The following is a 25,682-nucleotide window of genomic DNA, read 5'->3' as shown; positions in this document are numbered from 1 at the left end:
GTATACAAGAGTTTGCACCTCTAACGCATTTTGTGCTACGTTCAAATACGTAGGTAAAACCTTACTGTCGAGATATGCTATTAGTGTACGCAGATGATTTGTGATGTTCATTTTTGGCAGAGAATGCCTCAGTGTTGGTTCCACATATCTGAACTCTAGTAAAGCATGACCAAAATTCCTTTCCAGGTGCTGTAGTTCTTCTGAGATTTCCCTATCTACATCATCGTTAGTAATATCCGGATGTGTTTCTAATAGATCCGGTGCACGATGTTCATTATTCCTAGCACCTATGCCTTCAGCATCAATCAAGTCTTTGTTATTCACATCTTCCAAGGCGAGCTCATCAATAGGAAGCTGCCGTTCCACTTCCATTTTGATAGCAGCTATTTCAACAGCCGAAAGCAGTCTGTTTACAGATATTGAGCGTTTTTGATCTGCCAGATTCTGCTCATTCATTTTTGTGGCCAGCTCTGGGTATTTAAGTAAAAAGAGTCTATGATGTTCTCTCCTCACACTGTCACCACATTTCTCTGCCAAAAATAAAGGCGCATAACATCTCTGTTCATATGGTATGTCCATTTTCGTCGATTTTTTGGTTGCTGAACCTCTGCTTCTGCCTCTGGTTGTATGAGGTCATCCACCTCTGGAGGATGTGGTGGTGTTGGATCATCAATAGGTTGAGGAAGAACATCAATTGCTCCTGCTTGACCGTTTGTCGCGGCTTTCTCTAACTGATCTTCATTGCCGTCGTTTTTCCACGCAAAATCAACCTGTTGTTTAATCTCCATTGCTCGGTCTTCTGTAACATGTAGATTAGTCCTGATGTCTCTTACCTTAGCGATAAGATCTCTTAGTGCGACCTTAATGCATATTAGGATACGTTGCAACAAATTTTCTTCTTAAATTGTATCCTTTTTACTTGTTTGTTTCAAACTTCGCACTTTCATAATAGAGACGCCCCAATTCCTCTTTCATTGTGATATCCCAATTGATGCTCTCCCAAGGTATTTCTGTCGAGGTGGTTGGCTGCAAACAGCTAGTGCTAGCCAAAGCATCCTCAGCAGGCACAGTTGATGTTCCACTGCTTACCGTTTGTCGCAGATGTTCTTGCTGGTCAGCTGTTTGATTAGTGAGATCTGCCTGACCATCTCGCAGCTTACCATCGCCACCGTCCCGCATGCTGTGGCCCCCAGCGGTGACTCCAGGGGCGCCCCGACGATCCTCGGGAAGCGACAAGCGTTTCAAAATCTTTAATATATTCTCCATTTTTCATTAATGGGTTTTGGTGTTGTACTTAGTCCCTCTCCTCTTCGTTATCAGCCTATTTGGCATGGGAAACCATACCCTACAATGAAATGAAATATAATATTCTTTCAAATATATTGAAATTTCGATTAATTCTTGAAATCTATTAAAATGTTTTGTAGTGTTTAAAATATCATAAAACTTTGTAATGTCCTTAAAATCTTTGAAAATACCTTAAAATATTTTATAATCTGTTCAAATCTTAAAAATTCTTTGAATCTCTTAGTTCTTGTAAATAAACTCTTTGAAATCCAATGAAATATATTAAAGTCTGTTGAAATCTCTTGAAATATTTGAAATCCTATAAATTCCTTTGAGATCCTTATTAAGAGACTTTAAAATCCCTTAGAATGACTGAAATCTTCCAAAATTTTATAAAATAACTTTAAAATCCTTTAAAATATTATTCAATATCCTAAAATTTTATAAATATAATGAAATCTTTTCAAATCTTTCGAGATTGAAGGAAATTTTTTTAAACCTTATAAGAACCGAAATATTTAAAATTATCTTCAAATCCTTGGAAATCTCTTCATTCTTGCAAAGAAATGTGAAAATCCAATCAAATATTTTTTAAATCCGCTGAAATCTCGTGCAAAATTTGAGGTCCTATATGAAATGATATGAGATCTTCATAAATTGATTAAAATATATTATTATGATACTTCAACAAATCTTAGAATTAGTAAAATCCTCGAGAATTTGATAAAATCCCTTTAAAATCCTGTAAAATATTTGTAAATCTTGAAGATCATCTGAAATCCCTTAATTCTATTGAAAAAATTTATCTTTTGAAATATTTGAAAATGTCTTAAAATCTTTGAATTCATTTGAAATGCCTCAATTCTTAGGAATACACTTTATGAAACCCAATTAAATACTAAAAATTCCGTTAAAATCACTTAAAATATTTGAAATTCAATGAAATCCTTTCAGATCTTGAGATATCGATTAAAATTCTTTATTGGGAGATTTCAAAATCTGTTAGAATTAGTGAAATCTTAGAAAATTTTATAAATCATATAATAATCCTCAGAAATATTTGTAAATCTTGAAAATCCTCTGAAGTCCCTTGAAATCTTTTTTAATATCCTAAAATTGTATAAACTCTATAAACTCCTTTCAAATATTTCGAAATTTCAGGAAATTCTTCCAAACTTGATATGAACCGAAATAATTTCAATTATCTTCAAATAACTGAAATCCTTTGAAATCCCTCAATTCTTGTGAATAAATTCTTTGAAATCCAATCCCTTGTAATATTCAAATAATTGAAATATGGCAAAATTCCTCAATCCTTATGAAAGTATTTGCAATTTATAGAAACATTTTCAAATGTTTAGAATTTTTTACACCTATTGAAATTCGTTAAAAATGAATTAAAAATTATCCCACAAAAATCCTTTGTAATCTTTAAAATTCCCTTAAGTCCTTTAAGATCAATAAAAATAACCTAAGACTTTTCAAATTCTATTTAGACCCTATAAAGTCCGATTTTGTATTTTTTTAACTTAAAAATATTTAAAGAGAAGAATCTTAGTTCTTTTTATACAAGAGAACAGAATCCTAAGTTCAAAAAAAATCTGATTCAAGGAATCTGCATTATCAGAGAATAACAGAAATTCTTAATGTCTTTTCAGACTGGCTGGAATTATGATTTTTTTGTTTTTAATTAAATTTCTTTTTAAGAAAGGTCTTTTCCTTCACTTCACTGGGAATCGAAACAGAAGACTTCCGATCGCAGGTCGGGTGGTTTTCCTTTAGACTACCTGAGAGAGTTTGTTGTTAAGTATTTAATATTTGAAGTTACGATTTGTTCAGGTCACTTGTGTAAATCAGCGATTAGTTTGACTTTTTGTCTAATTAAATAAGAGATAAATGTAGCGTATTTTCATAATAATATGAAAGGAGGCATGTTTGAAAGTAATTAACATGCTTGTCAGCAGACTACTTATTAAGGTCGAGATTGTGAGACTGTTATAACTAAAGCAAATTTGTTTGCGATAATACTATTTTCATTCAGAGTGTGATGGGAGCAAACTTATACACACCTGCTAACATAATTCACTTTCTGAAGTAGTCTTTGCAAATTATTGACGGCTATTCACTTGCTTTCATTATTCACGCGTTATAGCAAGTGTACGGTAATTAAATTATTAATCGCTCTTGTACCGAGTGTCATTCCGGGTTTTCAGTATTTTTCGCGGGGTGGGGGATTGTCGATTATTTGAAATTAAATTCCACTTCAGATTGTAATTAAAGGTTCTTACAGTATAGTTTTACTATTTCCAAAGTTACCGTACGTAGAATAGTAGGGTAAGCTAATAAACAATAAATAAAAAAGAATAGAAATATCAATCCCTTAATTCATCTTTAAATAAATAATAGAAAAAAATAAAACGATAAATTGCAGAAATTTTTCAGGAGAAAAATTTATTATAGATAAGATTAATTTATTTTTGATCTAAAGCAATTTTTGTGACCAAAAATAAGCACTAAACGACTTCAAGTAATATTGATTGACCTTCCGAAATATGAAAATACGTAAAGCGTTCTTTTTTCTAATATATTTGAGAAACTATGTATGGGTAACTAATAAAAATATTCCAAATGGTTCTCCCAAAACAAGAAATATTTTTCAGTAGAAAGTCATTCTTTAAAAAACAGGGTATGTCTGGTGAAAAAGTGATTTTCCACTTGAAAATTGGTAATGAGTAATTTTCGGTAGAAAAGGTAACACTGAGTTAGACGTGATTATTTTTAATATTTGTTCCTACTATGTTCTTTTGCGATGGAAGTGGAGGTGAATTCGAGAAATATTACGTACTTTTGTTTAATATAATAATTAAGAGAAAAAATAGTAAAATAGTGTACAGTTTTTAATAAAAAACAATTGTTTATTGTTTAGACAAAATTATTTTTGATAAAATTAGAATTTTCTTGAATAATAACAAAAATTATGTTTTTTTTTGTATTTGGTTAATGAGATACTTATTTAAACTTAGAAACGGTTATATTTAAAAAAATCAGTTCTTTACTAACCATAAACCACTATTTTTTTATTTAAAGATTTGTTTTCCTCAATTCTCAGGTCCCTGACAAATAGTCCAAAATGCGACATTAGAATCATTCAAAGTAGTAATTTTAATTTTTTTTTAATTTCCCGTAAACGAATTTCCAAAAGTGCTTACTTGATTAAAAATGATATTTAAAAAAAATTATAATTCTATTATATTACTTTGCATCAAAAATTGTACCTATAAAAAAGAAAAATTAAATTCAGAGTAAATTAAAATTTAAACACTTCTTTAACGTCCAACATGAAAATTCAAGTACGAAATGATTGAAAATTAAAAAAAAAAACTCACTATTATCGTAATCAATCCGGATATTTAAAAAATCAATTTCTCAATTTAAGAAGTCTTATAAATCTGATTTTAATTTATTTTGACGATTCTGGATTTGAAGGTGTTGCATAAGATATAAATAATATAAAATATTTAAATAATTTTTGCTTCTCTAACTACCCTTAAACACGATAAGTGAAAATACTCGAAATGCATGACTGACTTAAAACACCTTTTCTACTGAAAACACCCTTTCCAGGTTAGTCTAGTTTTCCCAGGGGAAATGACCCGCATTGGCCAGACACGATAGATAACTTCATTAGATAAGCTTGTTTCTCATAGAATAATCGTAGAGTGACATCCGGAAATAGGAATTTATATTAATGTATAAGGCTATATTTTTCCTCTTTCGGTCTAAAGGAAAATTTAGTATTAAGGTTTTATAAATGAAGAACATGGTAATTATTTTTTGTTATTGAAATAACGCCCAACATCATCTTTCAATAGAGATTAAGAAATATGTTAATATTTAAATATTTTAATATATGTGTTTTAAAATTTTTTTTATCACAAATTAATTTTATTCGATAAGCGACAAGTATCCAACTTGAGAATCAAGATATCAGGTATAAGCGAGAGAGAGCATCGTGGTTTTGTTACTGTTCCTGCCTGCTCGAAGTTTTTTTTGCCTTAATAAGGGTGCTGTATGAGTGCCAAAACGTTAGTGATTATTTTTTACACATTTTTTTAAATTTCCATTTAATAATGATTAAAATAAAAAATAAATAAATAAAAAGAGAAGGAAGGGGATTTCGTTGGATGCCTTCTCATGCTTCTTTCCTCTTTTTTATTTTTGTCCAAAAAAAGAATATTTTTTTTTCTTTTTTGCAAAAGTTTTACTTTTTTCTTTAAATCGCAATATGAACATTTTGTGGTGTTTGTCCAAATTTTTCGTTGGATTCTTTATTTTATTTTCAGGAATTCTGCACATTAAATTGATATTGGACGTTAAATAGAATTTTAAATTTTATTTCAGTCTCATTTAAGTTTATTAAATTTTAATTCAAGGAATTCAAGTATTTTAGGAATTTCAGAGATTTTAAAGCATTATAAAAATTCAGAATATTCAAGGATTCAAAGAATTAAATTAATGCAAGAATTTCTAAAGAAATTTAGGAAATCGGAAATGTCTGACTTTTTATATAATAAAATCTTATTTAGGACTTGAAGAAAAAAAAGTTTAAAAATGTTTACAAAGAAGCCTAACGATCGTAGTCGCCAATCCTGTGAATTTCCAAGGTAAATTCAATATTCTCAAGTTATTTCGCGCTTCGTGAAAAGGTGCCAAGGAGAGTGGCCGTTGGGGAGGCCGGGAGGCGTCAGCTCCTGAACTCTTTATTCCTTTGAGAATCCAAGAGAGTTACAGGTCGCTCTGATGTCATCTAAAACACGGAATGCAAAGCTAAGACGAAAATGGAAAATGCCTTGAGCAGATTTTAGTACTCGACTGGCGGAAGAGAATGCGTTCAAATGACGGGAAACGGGCAATGTACACTGTTCAGTCTCGTCAGCTTGCTTCTTTACCTTCCGCCCTCATAGAGCTTCTAGAATTTTGCAAGGAATTCAGGGAAGTCCTAAATCTCGGAAATCTCAAGAGTTGAGATCCCTAGGGAATATCTCTTTAAGGACATCCCAGAAACGTCCTCGTTCTCGAGCGACGTCACTCAACATCGAATTGTGCTGGCACTCCTGTTCCTTGCATCAACATCTTGCTCGTGGGGTTGATAATTCAAGACGAATAATCAAGCTTATTTCTGTCACTCAAATTTATTAACTTTTTTGTTGTCATACTTTTTTCTCAGAGGAAGAATAAATGCATATAAGGAAGTAAGAAAAGACAGATTTTCCGTGAAAACAGACATTGGAAACATTATTATTTGTATAATTGTTTAATATTATTGAAGAAAACTAACTTTTTTAACATTTTATCGAATAAAAATATACATATATAAAAGTGTACGCAGCGAGAATCGAACACGCAACACTGCTGTGAAGCCGCAGCGTTACTGTCTGAGCTATCGGCAGATTGCAAATGTGTTTCGCCAAACTATATATATAGCCTGGGACAAATATTTAATAAAAGGGTTTTCTTTGAAACGACAAAAAGACGTATTACTGCTTTGGCGAATAGATATTCGAGTAATGACCTTTCATAAAAAAAATATGAACCGAAACTAAAATTCACAATTGGCGGAATCCCCTTGAAAATTCTAGTGAGAGTCCGCTTATTTAAAATTAATTTATTTTTATTTTTAACAGGTATTTTTATACTCACAGCAATCTTAAGTTCAAAATCTGTGCGAATCCACTTACCTGAAACAAAACAAAAATTTTATCAGTCCTGATACTTAAAAAACATAAAATAAGATATTATAATCAGAATATTATTGCAGGATTAAGAGGGAAATTTTTTCGTTATTATATTTTCTAAATGGTTATTTTTATTTCAAACAAAATAAAAAGGAACATAATTCAAACAATATTTCAAACAAAATCGAGAATTGACTTCCGGCATCGTATGCCGGATTTAAATTTTCTGTTCTGGCACATATTATCGATAACGTAATTCTAAAGAATTCATAGTTAATTAATTTTAATTATTTATATTTTACGAAAATGAATGTTATATTTCATCGTTAGATCTGCCCCCTCCCCAGGAACTGGGAAAGGGCAACAAGAGTGGCCGAACTCGCGCTTTAATTCTCAAAATTCCAAAGAATTTATGAGGAATGTGAAAGCATTCAAGATTGTTTCCAACTATAATAAAAATTTATTCTCAGAGAAATATTCCAAAGCGAAAAAACAAAACTTCAACGAATTTATGGAATTTTTAGATGTCAAAGGAGAATTCTCTATAAAACAGTTCCATTTTTTAGCGGAAAATCTGATCTTTCAATAAGAAAGTTAATTTTGAACCAAAAAGTTTAATTTTTAACTAAAAACTATCCATTTTGAACTCGATAAGACGAATTTTTGACAAGCCAGTTGAATTTTAAAGCTAAAAATTCTAATTTTCAACCAAACAATTTAATTTTGAAACAAATAGTTGCATTTTCAGTTTAAAGAAATAAATTTCCAACGAAAAAAACGAATGTTCATAAAATAGTTCAATCTTCAACCTATAAAATAAATTTATAATAAAAGAGTTGAAATTTTAAAGAAGCAGTTAAAACATTATCTAAAAACGAGAAATTTTGCACCCAAAATAGAAAAGTAGAATTTTCAGTTCAAAAAATTAATTTTCAATAAAACATACGATTTTTCGACAACACAATTATATTTGTAAACAAAAAGGTTAACTTTGAAAGAAATGGTTGAATGTTCAATAAATAATTAAATATTAAGCAAAATAATATGAATTTTACCTAAAAATTTGAATTTTTAATCATATAGTTAACTGTTTATGATTACAACTCAACTTGTATAGCTAAAATATCATTTTTTTGTCAAGATTCATCAATTTAGTTAAAAATCCATCTTTAGAGTGGAAAATTGAACCATTTCTATTGAAACTAAAAATATAATAGTTCTATTTTTGGAAATGTTAATATTTCTAATTTAAAATTTATCTTTTTTATTTTAAAATTAAACTATTTTGTTGAAAATTCACCTATTTTGTTCAGGATTCAACTATCTTTATTAAAATTTTTCTTCCCTGGTTGAATTAAACTGTTTTTTAAATTTATTTTAAACGAAAGTTGAGACTTCTTCTGTTCCGTTTAGAAAATACGTATTTTTTATTAAAAACTTCAGCACTTCTTAGAGACCATTTTTGTGTGTGAAAAATACAACTATTTGATTGAAAATTCATTTTTTTGGTTGAAAATTAAACTTTTTATTTGAAAAATGAAGTGCTTGGTAGAAACTTAACTTTTTTCTTGAAAATTCATAGTTTCAGGTAGAAAATCCAACTGTTTTTGAAAAATTAACGTATTTTGTTGAAAGTTCATCTTTTTAAGTAGAAAATTAATATTCCTTTAACAAATTCACCTTTTGTTTTTGAATTTAACTATTTTGTTAAAAATTCGCTTTTTTAAAATTATCTCTCTTAATTAAAAATTATATTCATTTTTAAAATTTGTCTCGGGTAGGTTAAAAATTTAAATATCTATTTAAAGTTATCTTTCTTATTTGAAAATTGATCTCTTTCTTTTCTTCATTTAAAATTCAAGTCTAGTTTTGTTGAAATACGTAATATTGCATTTTTCATTGAAAACTTTCCATTTTGTTCAAAAATTGAACCATACATTGTTTAAAAATCAAACTGTTTTGTTAAAAGTTTTATTATTATTTTAAAGTAAACGAGAAGTCTGTCTATGGCCAACGGTTTCATTGCTTTCGGGGCGGGGGGGGGGGGCTTGTCAATGAGGGAGGACGAGGGCTAAATAATAACCTAAAATTGGTAGCGTAGTTTATGGATGCTCCAGTACCCGGAAAAGGATTTGGATTCATAAATAAATAAATAAATAAATAAATAAATAAATAAATAAATAAAATAAATAAATAGTGATAAAAAATAATAAGATGGTGGCTTTAAGAAAGCATCCAGAGGCGACTGCTGTCACCTCCAACGTTCACGGCCGGTGTGTAAGGATTGAAGCGGTAAAAGACAAACTCGAAACTACATCATGCTTCTAATTTTGTACTTACAACATGATCACAAAAGATTGCGAATATCGTATTAAATTTATTTATAACATCCCTATCACGTTAGTCTTTTTGACTTATTGTTAGTCCGTGGGTGATAATGAAAAACCGGGTTCACCAGAGAACATGTTTAAAAAAATGATAAAAGATGATCATAAAAAAGACAATAATAAGATAGTAACTCTAAAAAGTCATCCAGAGGTGACTGTTGTCACTTTAAACGCTCGCAACTGTGGTGCAAGGATGATATCTTTAAGAAAACATCCAGAGAGGACTGTTGTCACCTCCAACACTCGCGGCCGCCGTGTAAGAATAACAGCTATAAAAGACGAATTCAAAACTACAACATGCTCTTAAGTTATTAAATACAACATTAACACAAAAGATTTTAAATACCCTGTTAAATTTATTTATAACATCCTCATCACATTAGTCAACTTAAATTATTGTCAGTCCGTAACTAATGATCAAAAACCGGGTTCACCTGAGAACATGTTTAAAAAAGTAATAATAATAATAATATTATGAGAACGAAGTGCACGGCCAGTGCTTGGCTGCAAGTGGTTGGATACGCTGCATTAGCTGGACGAAAAAGCTGCTTTCGAGTGAGATAGTCCGCGGACGTGTCTGGCTCCTCGTAAGACCGGCTCCTCCTCATTCGTATTCCTTGCAGGACGACAGGGGACTTACGGACCGGGCGCGGAGAAATCGGGAGAGAATAAGGTACCACTGTTACTGTAGATAAGTCGTATCTCCACTGCAGACCTTCGCGGCCTCTATTAAAAAGCACACAACGTACCTGCGGACGATCACACGATCGTACTCATCCGGACCCGAAACTCTGATATTCTTTCCCGAATCGTCACTGTTTTGCAACCAAATATGATCCTCTCTCTATTCAACGTCATCTTCTTCTTCATCGCATTTGCTGCTGCTGATGGAAGTGCAAAAAAAGGCCTAATTCATGTGGACCTTACGGATAAGGATGTGGTCCCACTCTCAGAAATGGTAAATTAAAAAAAAATTATACACGAATTAGATAGTGTTCCGTGTTTAATCGTTGAAATATTTAAGCAATTAGAATAATTCGTACATTTAACAATCGGTTAAACTCTCCATCGTTTTCAACTTTTTTATTTAGACTAACCTCACACAGTTCAGTTTTTCAGATGAATACTGAAAACAGTTACATCATTTGAAACCAACTAAAGCAGGGCTTCAAAGGTTTCAAATTTCTCACTACATAACTGTTGTATGTCGACCCCCCTCCTCTACTTGTAAATAAGGTCAAAAGGTTTTTAAAACGGGAAAACTAAGGAGATTTCTCACGAAAATAGGGAGATAACTTTTTTTAAATAAAATTAATGTGAGTTCTATATCTTAATTTATTTTAAAAGCTTTACATTCCTAACATTTTTAGTTGCAATTTTTTAACAAATTAAATGCATTTTTAAACAAAAAGGTCCATTTCCATGATGCATCCTCAAAAGAAAAAATAATAGTAATATTCAATAATTTAGTTCAACTTTACATTTTTAATGAAAAAACATACATTTTTAACCAAAATAAAGGACGAATTTTAAAATAGTTCAATTTTCAACTAAGGAGATAGATGTTCAACTTAAATTATAAATCTTCAATTTAAAAAATCCATTTTAATTAAGGTAATTAAATATTGAGACAAGTAGAATAATAGTTGATATTAAAAAAAAATTGTTCATGGAAAATAAAAAACAGTTGAATTTAACCATGAAAGACGAATTTTCAACCGAATAGTTGAATCCTCAACCAAAACTGATTAGTTTTTAAGCAAACAGTTGCATTTTTCACCAAAAAACATTAAATTTCTGCCAAAAAAGTTAAATTTTCAAACAAGAAAGACGTTTCAAACAAAACAAATAAATGTCAGCCAAATTATTTAATCCTCTACGAAACCGTTGAATTTTCTACCTAAAGTTAATTTTTCCCAAATTAGTTGAGTTTTTAACCCAAAAAGTCCAATAAGATTTTTACCAAAATAATTGCGTGTGTAAAGTAACAATTGATTTTGTAACAGTTGATTTTGAAACCCAAAAAAAAAACGAATTGTCAACAACAAATTGTCCATTTTCTATTACTATTAATATTCAAAAACCAAAATCTTAATCTCATAATATTTTTAGCTTAGAATCTGTTATAAAAGTAATAAAACAATTTTAAATTAGAAACTTATTCTTCTTAAAAGTTATTGAAGTGCTTCTAATGGAAATTTCCTGAATTTTGAGGATTTTTTCAAAACCCCTGAATTTTACATAAATTGTCCTGACAAATCAAATTATCTGTCTTATATTTGATTAACTAGTTGAAAATTCAATAATTTTGTTAAAAATGTATTCTTTTTGATTGAAAATTAAACTTTTTTGTCAAAAAATCACATTTTTGGATTGAAGCTTAATATTTTGTATAAAATTGAACTATTTGATAAAAAATTTATGCATTGTCTTGAAAATTCGTCTTTTTGATAGAAAATAAGTTGTTTTTTTTAATGCAGCTATTTTATTGAAAATTATTCTAGTTTTGTTGAAGTTGAAGTAATTTATGAAAAGCTTACTTTCTTGGTTGAAAACTCATAATTTTAATTAAAAAATCGTTTTTTTTTTGTTCGAAATTAATTTTGCTAACTCCAAACTAAATGTAAATTAACTTCCTTATTGAAAATTCATATTCTCGGGTAGAAAATTCAAATGTTTGATAGAATCTTCGTCTTTTTGGGATTGAAAATTCATCAATTTGGCCTACATTTCAACTATTTTATATAAAATAAAACTCTGTAGTAGAAAATAAGATTTGTTTTTTAAATTGAAAATTAATTCTCTTTAATAAAATTTGGACTATCATCACATCCATTGTTCAAACTTTTAAGCTAAAAATTGATGTAATTTGTTAAAAATTCTTTGTTTGGTAGAATATCAATCTTCTTTGTTTGTAGAAAATCAATGGCCTTAGTTGAAAATTCATCTTTTTCATGGAAAATTCAACTGTTTTTTTGCAAGCTAATCTGCTTAGCCTGAAAATCAATTTAGTTCTTTCATGCCTATTATTATTCCCAATTCTAATATTTATTAAAAATAATAATAACCATTCAAGAACCCTTTCTTTCCCCTGCTTTTCCCTTAAATTTCAAAATTACCATTAAATATCTATAACGCGGAGAATTCTGACCCTTTTTTATATTCTTTTTGCAAAGTTACGATTCATTTCTTAAGAATTATAAACAGTAATTTAGACTTTAGATAACAAGGCACTTTCAAAGTACATCAGATTTCGAGATATTAAAGATTTCAGAAAGATTTTATGAAAATTTCTAAGATATTACAGATAATCGTTCAAGCAGGGTAATAGTTAGCCGATTACTTCCAACTGAGGTAAAATTTCCGTTGTTACAGGCCTGTAACGTGCTGCCTCTAGCGGAGTGCGCTGCAGGTATCTGCGATTTGACGCGGAGAGTTTACCTCAGGTTTGAGTTTTTACCTCGCGTTTTTTCTATGAAAATATTTCAAAATATTAAAAATATTAAAGATAATACTACATTATTATCAATATATACTAATAATATTAATAATATTAACATTAAAGATTTTTTAATTCATATAGTTTGTAAAAAAGTTGCTAAAAATAGCCCACATAATATATAAACAAAAAATGATTGGATTTCCGACAAAAAATATCATTTACATCCAAAACAGGTAATCCTTATAATACTTAACAAAATATTTTTTTATACTAATTTAATGATTGAAAAAATTTAAGAAATCTCTGTATCGACTTCTCTGCCATTATGTTTTTCGTTTGAAATTCATCTATTTCGTTTAAAAAGTGTAATAATTGATTTAAAATTTAATTATTTTCTTGAAAATGCTGAAAATGTGGTTAAAAGTTCTTTTTTTTTTTGCAAAAAATCCAACTACTTGCTAGAAAGTTCAACTTAGATTAAAAAAATTGTTATTTACTAAAAAATCTTCCTTTGTTGAAGATTTATCTTCAAGATTTGAGGATTCCTCTCTTTTTGTAGAAATTTCATCTTTTCTTGGTTGAAAAACAACTGTTTGGTTAAAAATTAATGTTTTTGTTGGCGATTTAAATATTTTACTGGAAATTCGTTTCTTGCTTAAAAACTTAAATATTACCTTTTTTGTTAAGAATTCATCTTTTTTTATGAAAAATGAACTAATTTGTAATTCATATAAAAAAACAGTAAGAATTTATTCTCCCTTTCCTATCCACAAGTCGTCTAACCTTATTTTTGGATTACCCCTAAATACGTTTACGAAAAAAGTTATTAATTCAAAATTTAAGAAATATATTGTCCGCTGAGTACGCATCCTGTATTCTGGTCCCAATTGTATAATTAATAAATTGTATAATTAATAATTAATTGTGGTGGAATTTATTTGGCTGAAATAAAGGAAAAATAGGAGTGAAATTTAGATCTAATATTCTGTTTTTCCTCATGTATTCCAATCATGTAGGACTAGGACATTTCTGTCGAGGACTTTGGCATTTAGAACAAAGTTTTAGGGAGAGAGAATCAACTTTTATCGCCCTAGGGGAACTCTCCATTAAACTTCTTTTTTCAATTTGTATTCAGATGCTTGACTTAGTTAGATTCGAATTAGTATTCCAAAAGCATATCATGACTAAAGACAGAATTCATTATATAATTCGTTCTTGCAACGAGAATTTTATTGCAGAAGAAAGTATGAAAACTTCATTGAATTGCGAGGAGTTTTAATTAAAATTCAACTCCAGAGTTGTTACAACATTTAGTGGGTCTGTTAGTTCAGATTCATTTCGTCTTAATTCTATTACTTCACGAATTATAATTATTTTATACCAATATAATATGTATGACACACAAATATCATTTAAAGGATAATTTTAACAAAATAGAATAATTTTCAGAGGCTAAATAGATTCTTTTAAGTTATAATTAAACGGAAATCCCAAAAACCAATTTTTACCTCTAATATTTTATTTGATGAATTTGAATAATGATTTAAACAAATTTTTATTTTATTTTCTTATAATTAAAATTCAGTTTATATTTAGATAAAATTAATGGAGGTACTATATTAAATTTAATTTAAACCGCTTCAGGTTCCTAACTTTTCAATAAAAATGTTTTATTTTTAACAAGATAGAGGAATTTTTAACATTCAGACACAAAAACAACACAACAAAAGTCAGACACAAAAACATTAATTTTATGCCAAAAAATATGACTTTTTAACTAAAAAGGATTAATTTACAACCAAATATTTAAATTTTTAACTAAAAAAGATGAACTTTTAACAAAGGAGCTTATCTTTTAAACAAGTAGATTTATCTTCAACCAAAAAGATGAATTTTTAAACAAGAAAATTAATTTTCGACCAAAGAGATGAATTTTCAACAAAAAAGATAAATTTTCACCCAAAATCTAAATAGTTAAATTTCCAGTTGAAAGAATTAATTTTCAACCAGAGAAATGCATTTTCAATTAAAACTGTGGAGTATTTCATTGTATTAGTTACATTTTCAGTTTCCAAAAAATAATTTAAAAAAAAAAGAAATTTTGAAGGCAACAGTTACATTTTCAAAAAAATTGATGATATTTTAATTAAAATGATGCATCTTCAATTGGAATAGTTAAATTTGTAACCAAAAAGATGATTTTTGAACTAAAATGATGAATCTTTGATTAGAATGTTTGAATTTTCAACCAGCATGATTGATTTTTAAACAAGGGAATTAATTTTAACTAAAACAGACGAATTTTCACCGAAAAAGATGATTTTTATTAAAAAATTGAACAGTCTAATTTTCAATTAAAAAGACTAATGTTTAACTAAAGAGATGAATTTTTAACTTAAATGATGAATTATTCACCTGAAATAATTAGATTTTCAATTTAAAGAAATTAATTTTCAAGAAAAAGACAACAGTTTTTAAAACAAAATAATTGAAGCCTAAGCTGGAACAGTTAAATTTTTAGTAAAAAAGATTCATTTTCAGCCAAATTAAAAACAAATTTTCAACCAAATATCTTATTTTTCTACCGGAGAGATAATTTTTCAATGGAAGGTATGAATCAAGAATCAGATTAATTTTTAACAAAAGTGTTTAACTTTTAACCAAATAATAACATTTTTATTCAAAAAAAGATGAATTCTGAACGAAAAATGCCGTATTTGATATTTTAATAAATAACATTTTGATTTTTAATCAAAACAGTTGAATTCAACCGAAAAAGACGGCTTGTTTACGTAACTTGAATTTTTAATCAATGAAGATTTTGCAGTCAAGAGACAGAGAGAGAGAAAAAATTGCTATTGAATTTTTAAGCAAAAAAATTAATTTTCGATCAAGGAGATTCATTTTCTACCAAGCAAATGAATTTTTAACAAAATATATGAATTTTTAACTAAAAGCGATCAATTTTCAACCAATAATATAGTTAAATTTGAATTTTCCGTTGAAAATCTAAAATCAAACAACAAAAAACTATTTTGAGCAAAATAGTTAATTATAATTATATGTTAATTATAACTTTTTTATAGTACTTTGATATAAACAATGTCATGTGTCGATTTTTAAATGTTTCTAAGAAAATAAGCTTTTGAAGAATTTGAAAATGTATCAAGAGAATTAAAAAATATCTTGAAATTCTTGGGAAAATTAAAATTATTTGTTATATAAAAAAAATCAATTTTAAGCGAAAATAAGTAAAGGTTCCAAATTAATTTACACTCCAAAACATTTTTAAACCGTTAGAAAAAACGAACATTTTTGAATGTTTGAATTTAAAATTTTTCAAAGATTTCGGGAGGTTTAACGATAATACTGATATTAATTAAAATTCCTGGGAAACTTTAAACTGATTTTTTATTTGGGAAAATAAATTTTATGAGAAAATTGACAAGTATTTCAATTCTTTGAAATTATTTTCTAGAATTTCGCAAAAGAAATTTTTTAAAGCTTCTTAAGTATTTCAAAAGGCTTTATTATAATAAAAACTATTTCTTGAAATTCATCGGATAATTTGACTAATTCTTTATTTTTAAAAGTTAATTATAAGAGAACAGATTTCCAGAATTCTCAAAACACAATTTGGAAGTTTTAAAGACATTTTTTTAAAAAGAATTTTAAGGAAATTAAAAAAAAAATTGAATAACTTCTAAAGATATTTAAAAGTCTTAAATGTTTTCGAAGCAATTCAAAAATAATTTAAAATTTGAAAAGGTTTGCAAAATTTTAAAAAATGTACATTTTTGACGATTTTGAAAAAAATATATAACCCTTTGACCATATTAAATGAGATGATATGTATTAGTCTGTTGATAAAGATTAAGAATTTTCTGCAAATAGTTTTATTTTAGGATATTATTGATTTTGTAATGTTCCTAAACGTTGCCGACAAAAAAGAACATCTTAAAACTTCGAGTATTTTAATTTACGAACTGTAGACATTGTCGGTACTAATAACAAAATAATTCGCGGTATCGATAATAAAACTTCTGTCAATTTTAAAAAGATTTACACTTTATTCTCAGTTTTATTTTGAAAAATTAATGTTGAGCTTTGAAGATTTCAAAATATGTCGAAAATGAATATGGAAGATTAATTTATTTTTTCATTTTCTCAGAATTCTAAAAAATACTAGGAAAACTTTGAATTATTTCAAAAGACACTTTAAAGATTTAGACGTTTTAAGAAGATATAAAATTGATTTAAAATTTGAAACTATTTAAAAACATTTTAAACAAAATATCTAATTTTTAAGATTTTAAACTAAAATTTGGATTTTTTATTAAGATTCCAGGGAAAATTTCATTTCGTGTATTATTTTGACAACATTACTTTAAGAAAATATTTGAAAAATTTTGAAAACATTTCAAATGATTTTCTAAAAATTCAGAAAATAATATAGAAGGTTTTACAGCAAACCGTTTCAATTTTTCAAGATTATAAAATTTTAGACAAAAATTGAAAACATTTTAAAAGATATTTAAATGTATTTCAAAAATTTCAAAAATTTCAAATTTGAAAAGATTTTTAGAAAGTTAGAAAAAATGTAGATTTTTGAATGATATTCTATGATTTAGTCAAATTCTGCAAAATAAAAGAAAGTATTGGAAATTTTTTAGATATTGTTTTTGCATCTGAAATCTTTTAAAATATATTTTAATTTGTTAGAGAAACCTAAGAAAAGTAAATTCTTATAACTTTAAAGCAAATAAAAAGAGAAAGCAAATAAACAAAGAAACTTAAAAAATAAATAGTTATTACAAATTTGTATTTTTTTATTAATCATTATTTTCCCTTCAAATTATAATTTGCTTAAGGCTGTTTTCTTTCTTGACTGAAAAATATTTTTTGTTTCAAAAGTCATCTTTTTAGATTAAAAATTTGTCTATCGTGGTAGAAATGTAATATTTTATAACAAAATTGCAAATTTTTGTGTTAAAATTGAAATCTTTTGTGACTTGAGATTCAACTACTTTGTTGAAAATTCATTTTTTTATTAATTAAAATTTTTTAATGAAAAATTTAAAAAAATTTTAGTTTAATTATCAACATTATATTTTTCGTTGCGAATTAATCTTTTTATATTGAAAATTCAACTACTCAGTCAAAATTTAAACTACTTTGTTAGAAATTCACTTTTTTATTCAACGATTGATCAATTTAGTACATTCCTTACAATAAATGGATCACTTTAGTTTAAGTTTTAATAAATTAATTGAATTAATTCGAAAGAACAATTTTAATCGATTTTAAACTAATTTGCCTTTTCTTCTTGAAAGGAAAACCTTAATTTGTATTTACTTTTTTCAAAGCCGAGAATTCAAATCAACGATTCACTTCGCTATTTTATTTTGCAGCCCAGGGTGGCTGGTTTAGATGAACGAGAAGGAGGATTCATCGGGGATTTGATTATTGGACAGAGGCGTGCAGACGAAACTGTTTTTCGCCGTACCGTGCAAGTATCCAATCCTACCAAACAAGTTTACAGCACGGCCATTTCTCTAAACGTTAACAACGGTGAGTTCCTCAGAATTTAAACTTCAAAACCTTTTTATTAAAATTTTGTAACTCCAGGATCAGTTTAGTTTAGCCGTTCCATTGCAGGTAAAAAATGGGAATTTTTTTCTTTTAAAAACACTAGCGTAATGAAAACAAATTAATAAATCCAACAAAAAAAACAAGCGCGAGATTTTTGTTTCTCTCACGTAATTTTTATGTTAAAATATAAAACTATTATCAACACAAATTTTTATGTTTCATAGTCTCTATAATCTTAAATAATAGGACAGAAAAACAAGGACAATATTTCTGATAATTGATGAAAATTAATTAAAATTGTAAATATTCTTTGAAATCTATATTGATTTCCGGCAAAACATGAGCACAATATAAATTTGTGAAAAAAAGTGTATTTTCTTTTAAATTTAATAATTTTATTTTACAAATACCAATTTCAGGTATAAAAGGTCAAACAGACAAACAATTTGTATAAAAATTGTGAATTTAATGCCGAAATTAAAATATGTAGATTGATGATAATCAGAAAAATCTCAAGGTACATAGATGAAAATCATTGCAAATTTGTAATCTGTTTTGAAATTTAACATAGCCTTAAATTTTTCCATAATTGTACATTTTGTTTGAAATCTTTCTTGTTTCACATATTGTATACCAATTTCTTATCTTGTTTGAAATATAATGATTTTAGATAAAAAAACACTAACATAACATAATGAAACATTCTTGAAAATTGTAAAGATTCATTAAAATGACATAACCTGAAATTGTTCCGAAATAGTCAATATTTTTGAAATGTATATTGCAAGTTCTAGTTAAAACAGCTAGCTTAAGTAATAATTGTAAAGAAATATTTAATATTCTTTGAAACTGAATAATTTTTTAACTAAAAATATCAATATCCTGTTAAAACACCAACATAACCAGAAATTGTTACAAAGTTATGAATTGTCTTTGAAACGTAAGAAATATAATTTCATTTTGTATTAAAAATACCTATTTTTGAAGAAAGACTCTATCATGATCCAAAATTTATCAAATATTATAAATGGTGTTCAAATTATAATGACTTTTTGTAGAAAATACAAATTTTCGATGTAAAACAACAACGTAACCGAAAATTTTTCCAAAATTTTGAACTTTCTTTGAAATCTAATGATTTTTTAATAGAAATTGCATTTTAATTTTTTTTGTTTAAAAAAACCATAGTATATAAATCGAATGATTCCTATTTATAAATACCGATTTCTTGTAACAACAATATAACCGTAATTATTTATGTTTTTAAATGCCAGTTTTTGGTGTAAAATGCTAATTTAAACTAAAAAAAATATTAACCTTTAAAATAGCAGACGAAAAAAAGCTAAACAAAACTCAGAAATCTAAATTCTCAAAAAAAACTTAATTTTAAAAGTTTAATAATTTGTTATTAAAAATACTGATCTCTGCTATACAACGCTTACTTCAACTAAAACTTTGAAAATTGGAAATCTGGATGATGCTTTTTGTTTAGAAAGGTTAGGTCTTTTTCGAAACTTTCTGATTTTATAGTAGAATTATTTTTGTTTGAATACAATTTTGCAGCGAAAAGCACTAACATAAAACATGCAGAATAATTTTAATAATTTAGTAGACAATTAAAAATTTTAAGTTAACGATGCAAGAGTATTTAAATATACAAATTTGTCTCAACTCGTATAAGGTTTTTTTTTCAGGAATTTGCTACTAAGGATGTTGTAGATTTCCTGAGCAATTCAAAATTACTTTTTGTCAATTTTATAAATCATTTAAAGAGTAATTAATTTTTTACTTGGCTGTACTAGATTATTCTTAAAAGGGATTATGCGTAACTTTAGTTTTTCAAAATAAAAATTTTATTTGGCGCAAATCGTTGAAATTTTTAAAAATTTTATTTTGACTTGGTTTTTTTTTAATAAGGAACGGGTTATGTTCCCTGTTCAAACTTGTCAATTTTTTTATCCAAATTAGCTTTTGTTCATTTTTAATTATTTCTTTTTAAAAAAAACATACTGAGGTAAATGCAACACCAATGTATTTACATATTGTTTACGTCTCTAGTGCTAAAACTTTGTTTGCTTCAAAACTTCCGTAAATTTTTTTTTTCTAAATCATAATTTTATTTTTAATAAAAAGATTTGCATGACACATTAAAAAAAAAAATAATCAAATAAATTTAAAAATATCAATAAAGCTCTGTGGCGTTGAGATTGCAAGTTTATTGGATGTTGTTGTGGTTTTCTAACAGCGTCAATTACATTTTTGTGGTCTTCATCAGACATTGTTTAAAATTAGAATTTATACTATATTTATTTTGTAGCTGGAGCTTTTAATTAAACATTTTTTTATGAAAACTCTTATTATTATCGTGGTTAAATTTTTCAAGTGCAGTTTATTATCTCAGAAATTCTATGTCCAGAAAGACGAGAATAAAAAAATATAATAAGCTCTATATAGACCGCAATTCTCGTTCAGATAAAATACTCAACTCTCTCATAAACTTTGAAGATAAGTTCCTTTTGTAGGTCACAAAAATATCATGACTTATTCATAAAATGCACCGATATCGTCCAAATAAACAGAAAACCACACTCGACAAACTGACCAAAAAGATATTTAATTTATTTATTGGGAATATCATTCTAAGATCAATTGATGGTTCCACAACATTTAAATTCAACCTTTACTAATTTGAAAAAAGATATTGAACTATTTGAAAAAAATGCCGAGCAAAATTATAAACTATATTAAGACTATGAAAGTAATTTAAAACTATAAGACTCATAAATTTATTGTATGCAATACATTTTTCTTTATTTTGTAGCATTTTATTCCAGAGTGATAACCTTATAAGTGGAGAATTCTGAAATCCAATAAAAGACGGTTCAAGCTTTTTCCAATATTTTTCAAGGGAGGAAGCTCGTAAAGGAACTTCAGCTTAATTTCTTTTACTTGATGTTCCTGCCTTGATTTTCTAATATTTAATATCTTGTTATTCATCCATAAATGAAGAATTTTATTTCTATTAAAGTGGAATTTACACGTCGTAAATTGAATGCTTTACGATCTTTACTGAAATATCCTTTCGTAAAGGTTAAAAGCTGCTTTTATAACACAAAATAAATAATTCCATAAATAAGTTTTCAGCAAATATTTCTAAATACACATTTTTAAGGGATTGATTACAAATTATTTAATATATCAATACAAAAAATAATGCAGATAGTAATTAACTGAATTTTCATTGTATCTGAATGATTTATGAATAGCTTGCAATTTCTAATCATGACATTGGGATGTTGTTGCTGGAAACAATGTATGTTACATTATACCCTATATGGTCTGTAAATCCTTTGAAAACTATAATTGTGAAATTGGAAACTGGATTCGTATTCGTAAATGTTATATTAAATTAAAAATGATTTAAAAAGAGTAATTACAAAATTTAAATATTTAAGGTGATAATATTTAATAGCCTCAACCTTGTTGTTAAAAATGTAATTTTTTTAAAATTTTTACAAGACAAATTTTATCCTGGAACTGCATGCTACTTCTACTCTGTAATCAGATGTTGTACACAAATGCAAATTTAAATGATTTGAATATTGAACAACCTTAAAGAAATAAAAAAATTTGCATCGCTCTTAAGCTCATTTTAAAGACAAAGTTCCATTTGTTGCAAATTTTTCTCTTGATATGGTCCAGGATAAAACTGCGTGGTTCGGATAAACTAAGTTTAAATAAGACTTGAATGTCAACAGAATTTGATTTATTTTGGAATTTTTTTGTCCTTCATTAAACATCTTAGCATAAAAATGAAAATAATTTGTTTGATTCTTTTTGAAAAACAGTACATTTCTGGTTTAACTGATAAGAAATGAGAATAGAATTATAATTTTTTATTAGCATATTTTCAATTTCTTTTTTTTGCAACAACCCTGTTTGCATTATTTCAAAAGTATATACATTTAAAAATTGGACTCACAGATAAAAGTAACGTTTCTATTAGAACTGTTTTTGGTTCTAAAACAGAACCACTCTTGCGGAAAAGGAACCCAAAATGATTAATTGTTCCGAAGGAACCCAAAATAATTAGTTGTTCCAAAGGAACCAGAAGTACGAGTTCTAATAGACTTATTCTACATAACTACTAATTTTCTATTATAAAACACATTGCTGCAGGAAAAATTTAATAGAGATAGTAAATGTATAGAGTGTTGTGCCACTTTTTAGGGTTACATATCCAACTTCTACCAACTGAAGATCTTTTTTTTTCACCATCTATCGGATATTAATAAACTAAAAAGGAACCCTAAAAATATTTCTATAAAAGCCTTGGTTCTAAAAGGTAGAAAATAGATGAATTTTCAAAGAAGAAGAATTTTATATAAGAAAACAAGGAATTTTTAATCACAGTTAAATTTTTAACCAAAAAGTATCATTTTCAACGAAAAGAGATGAATTTTCATTAAAAATACTTGAATTACTAATCATACGATTGAGTTTCCAACAAAATATTAGAATTATTAACCAAATAAATGAATTTTTAACTGAAAACATTAATTTCGAAACAAATAATTTTCTACCAAAAAGGGTAATTTTTAACTAGAAAAAAATTAATTTAAAAAAAGAAATGTAATGTACAAGAAGACAGTTAAATGTTTCACAAAAAATGGTATTGTTAAAAAACTAATTTTGCACACAAAAACAACCATTTTTTCCACAAAATAAATTCATTTTCAACTAAAAAAGATATTTTTTGGAAGAATAGAATAGTTACATATCCAGTTACAAAAATGAATATAAAAAAAAGACTTAAAAATAAAATCGGTACATTTTTAACGAAAAGAGATGAATTTTTATTGAAAATACATAAATTTTCAAGCAAATGGTTGACTTAAATAACATAAAAAACATACATTTTCAACCTAAAGTGGAATAGTTAAGTCTCAATTTAATTAATTTCCAAAAATAAAAAATCTAATTTATAAAAAAAAGCTAAATTCTCTACCAAAGAGATGAATTTTCAACTAAACGAAATTGATTTTTAAAAAAATATTTCAAGATTTTTCAACAAAATACATGAATTTTCAAGCATATAAAGTTTAATTTTCTACTAAAAAACATAAATTCTTATCCAAAGATGGAATTGTTTAATTTTCAGATTAAACAATAATTTGGAAGCACAGAAAGGAGTTTAAACAGAGTTCTTGAATTTTTAACAAATACAAAATTAATTTTCAAACAATAACAATTTTCTATCAAAAAGACAAATTGATGAATTGAAAAAATACATTTTTTAACAACAACATAGTAAAACTTTCAAGTTAAGAACTGAAGTTTAAAATAAAATAGATAAATATTCAAGAAATAAGGATAATTTTGTACAAAAAAAAAATCTTCAATCACATAGTGGAATTCCCAACCAAAGAAAACATTTTTCAACCAAAAAGATTAATTTTTAATCGAATGATTGATATTTCAACTAAACATTAATTTTCAATCAAAATTGGAATAGTTCAATTTTCCTTTTATGAATTTTTAACCAAACAAATAAAAGTTTTCACAAAATATTTAAATTTTCAACCAAAAAAATGAATATTCAAGCAAAAAGATCAATTTTGTAATCAATACATTTTTACTAAAACATGAGTTTTCAACAAGAACAAAGTTTTTTTAACAAATGAAGTGAATTTTCAACTAAAAAATAAATTTAAAAACGATGTTCAATTTTCAGTTAAACAACTTAATTTTCAACAAAAAAGACGAATTTTTTAATCTGGGTGACCACCACACAATCCCCGCAACTCCATTTACTCCTGCCTGTGGCGCGGCGTCAATTCTCCGAAGGGATATATAAGGGGGCTTTATATCCGAGTTTGACTGTACTACAATTGGTCTTTTTTAGAATTCTGACAGCTCGTGTAATTAAAAAATAGAACTTTTTTTTCTTTTGTGAAAACTAACAAATCAAAGTTTCAACAAAATATTTAATTTTTTAACTAAAAAAAACGAATTTTCAACCAAACAGATAATAAATAAATTATTTACAATATAAATTAACAAACATTTTAACACTTTTCCTGGTTTGTAAAGTCATCAGTCGAAATTTCGTTAATTTGAACGTTCAGAACTTCAACCACATCTCCGCAGCTCCTTTTATTCATACCAGCGGCTCGGCGTCAATTCTCGGAAGGGATATATCAGAGGGCGTTATATCCGAGTTTGCCTGTACTACAATTTGTCTCTCCTAGAATTCTGACAGATCGTGCAATTAAAAAAATTAACACTTCTTTTCTTTTGTAAAAACTGGGAAAAAATCTCGCTGAGATGAACATGTATATTTTGTCAATTCAGCCTGAAATCCATTTAATCAGAGAGTTTTTGCATTTTCCTTGAAATAATTACCATTGTAGTAAATAATTGGCCATACATACCAACTGCATACAAAGTAGCTACTGTTCCAGTAAAATTAAATTTTTGAGCATATTCGATTGCTTTATTGTTTGATTCTCGATGCATCGGGAATAGTTGGAAAGTGATGAATATTTGATTGAAAACGATACGCATGAGTTCATAGGTACGTCGGCAATATGTTTGCATAGCATTGTATGCACTGTGTGCAAATATGATATATGTTTGTTGTGTTTATGTGTGCAGGAATTATACACCATTTGAGTGTGTTCAACGAGAGAGGTAGCTATGGGGTGGTCTGTGACGAACCCTACACCCTCGGAAAGTCCAGAAGCAGTTTCAACGTTCGAGTGCCACCCAACACAGAATCCTCACTCTCGCTAATCGTCGCCGCTCACTAACAGCCAGCTGGAAAATTCCACAGATTGCAAATTTGCAGAAGCACCCACGCCACTCTTCAATTCTACGTTTTCATTTTCCATGTACCCACCTTTGTTATCAACCTTTTATTCATCATGCTTTTCCATGACCTGCGCTTTATCAGTCATCAATAAAAACCTTTTATAAAACAACAATCCATTTATTCTTCCTAAATCCATTTAGCGTCAGCGGAAAAGCAATCAAATTTCATAAATATTCAGTTTTAAATTCTTTTTTATAGGTGAAGGATCTCGGGGTAGTCCGGGGGCTGGGTATGATCCCGTATGCACTAAGACCGCCAAAGCCGAAAACCCTCTATTCTTATGTATTTTGAGCCCCTGAATCCGAATCCACAACTTAATTTTTCGAAAAATGCGTACAACATTGTTTAAATTGCAATTGTTTAAA

The 25,682-nt window shown here is 27.4% G+C and overlaps 1 protein-coding gene across 1 annotated transcript; it reads left to right on the top strand.

Annotated features, from left to right (window-relative positions):
• Positions 1-10,002: 10,002 nt before the first annotated feature.
• On the top strand, positions 10,003-25,389 carry LOC117178748. The gene is made up of 3 exons (XM_033370184.1): positions 10,003-10,367; positions 18,263-18,422; positions 25,101-25,389. The coding sequence occupies exons 1-3, from the start codon at positions 10,242-10,244 to the stop codon at positions 25,253-25,255; spliced, it is 441 nt and encodes a 146-aa protein (XP_033226075.1). The 5' UTR covers positions 10,003-10,241; the 3' UTR covers positions 25,256-25,389.
• Positions 25,390-25,682: the final 293 nt, after the last annotated feature.

The sequence above is a fragment of the Belonocnema kinseyi genome, chromosome 8 (genome assembly GCF_010883055.1).
Source record: "Belonocnema kinseyi isolate 2016_QV_RU_SX_M_011 chromosome 8, B_treatae_v1, whole genome shotgun sequence".
NCBI lineage: Eukaryota > Metazoa > Arthropoda > Insecta > Hymenoptera > Cynipidae > Belonocnema > Belonocnema kinseyi.
This window is presented reverse-complemented; position numbering and strand designations above follow the sequence as displayed.

What these genes read in the sequence shown, in the direction of transcription:
- LOC117178748 (XM_033370184.1), top strand. Translation starts at nt 10,242, where the DNA reads ATGATCCTCTCTCTATTCAACGTCATCTTCTTCTTCATCGCATTTGCT. An exon ending in TGGTCCCACTCTCAGAAATG is followed by an intron (nt 10,368 to 18,262) that starts GTAAATTAAAAA and finishes TTTATTTTGCAG; the next exon opens with CCCAGGGTGGCTGGTTTAGA. An exon ending in TTCTCTAAACGTTAACAACG is followed by an intron (nt 18,423 to 25,100) that starts GTGAGTTCCTCA and finishes TTATGTGTGCAG; the next exon opens with GAATTATACACCATTTGAGT.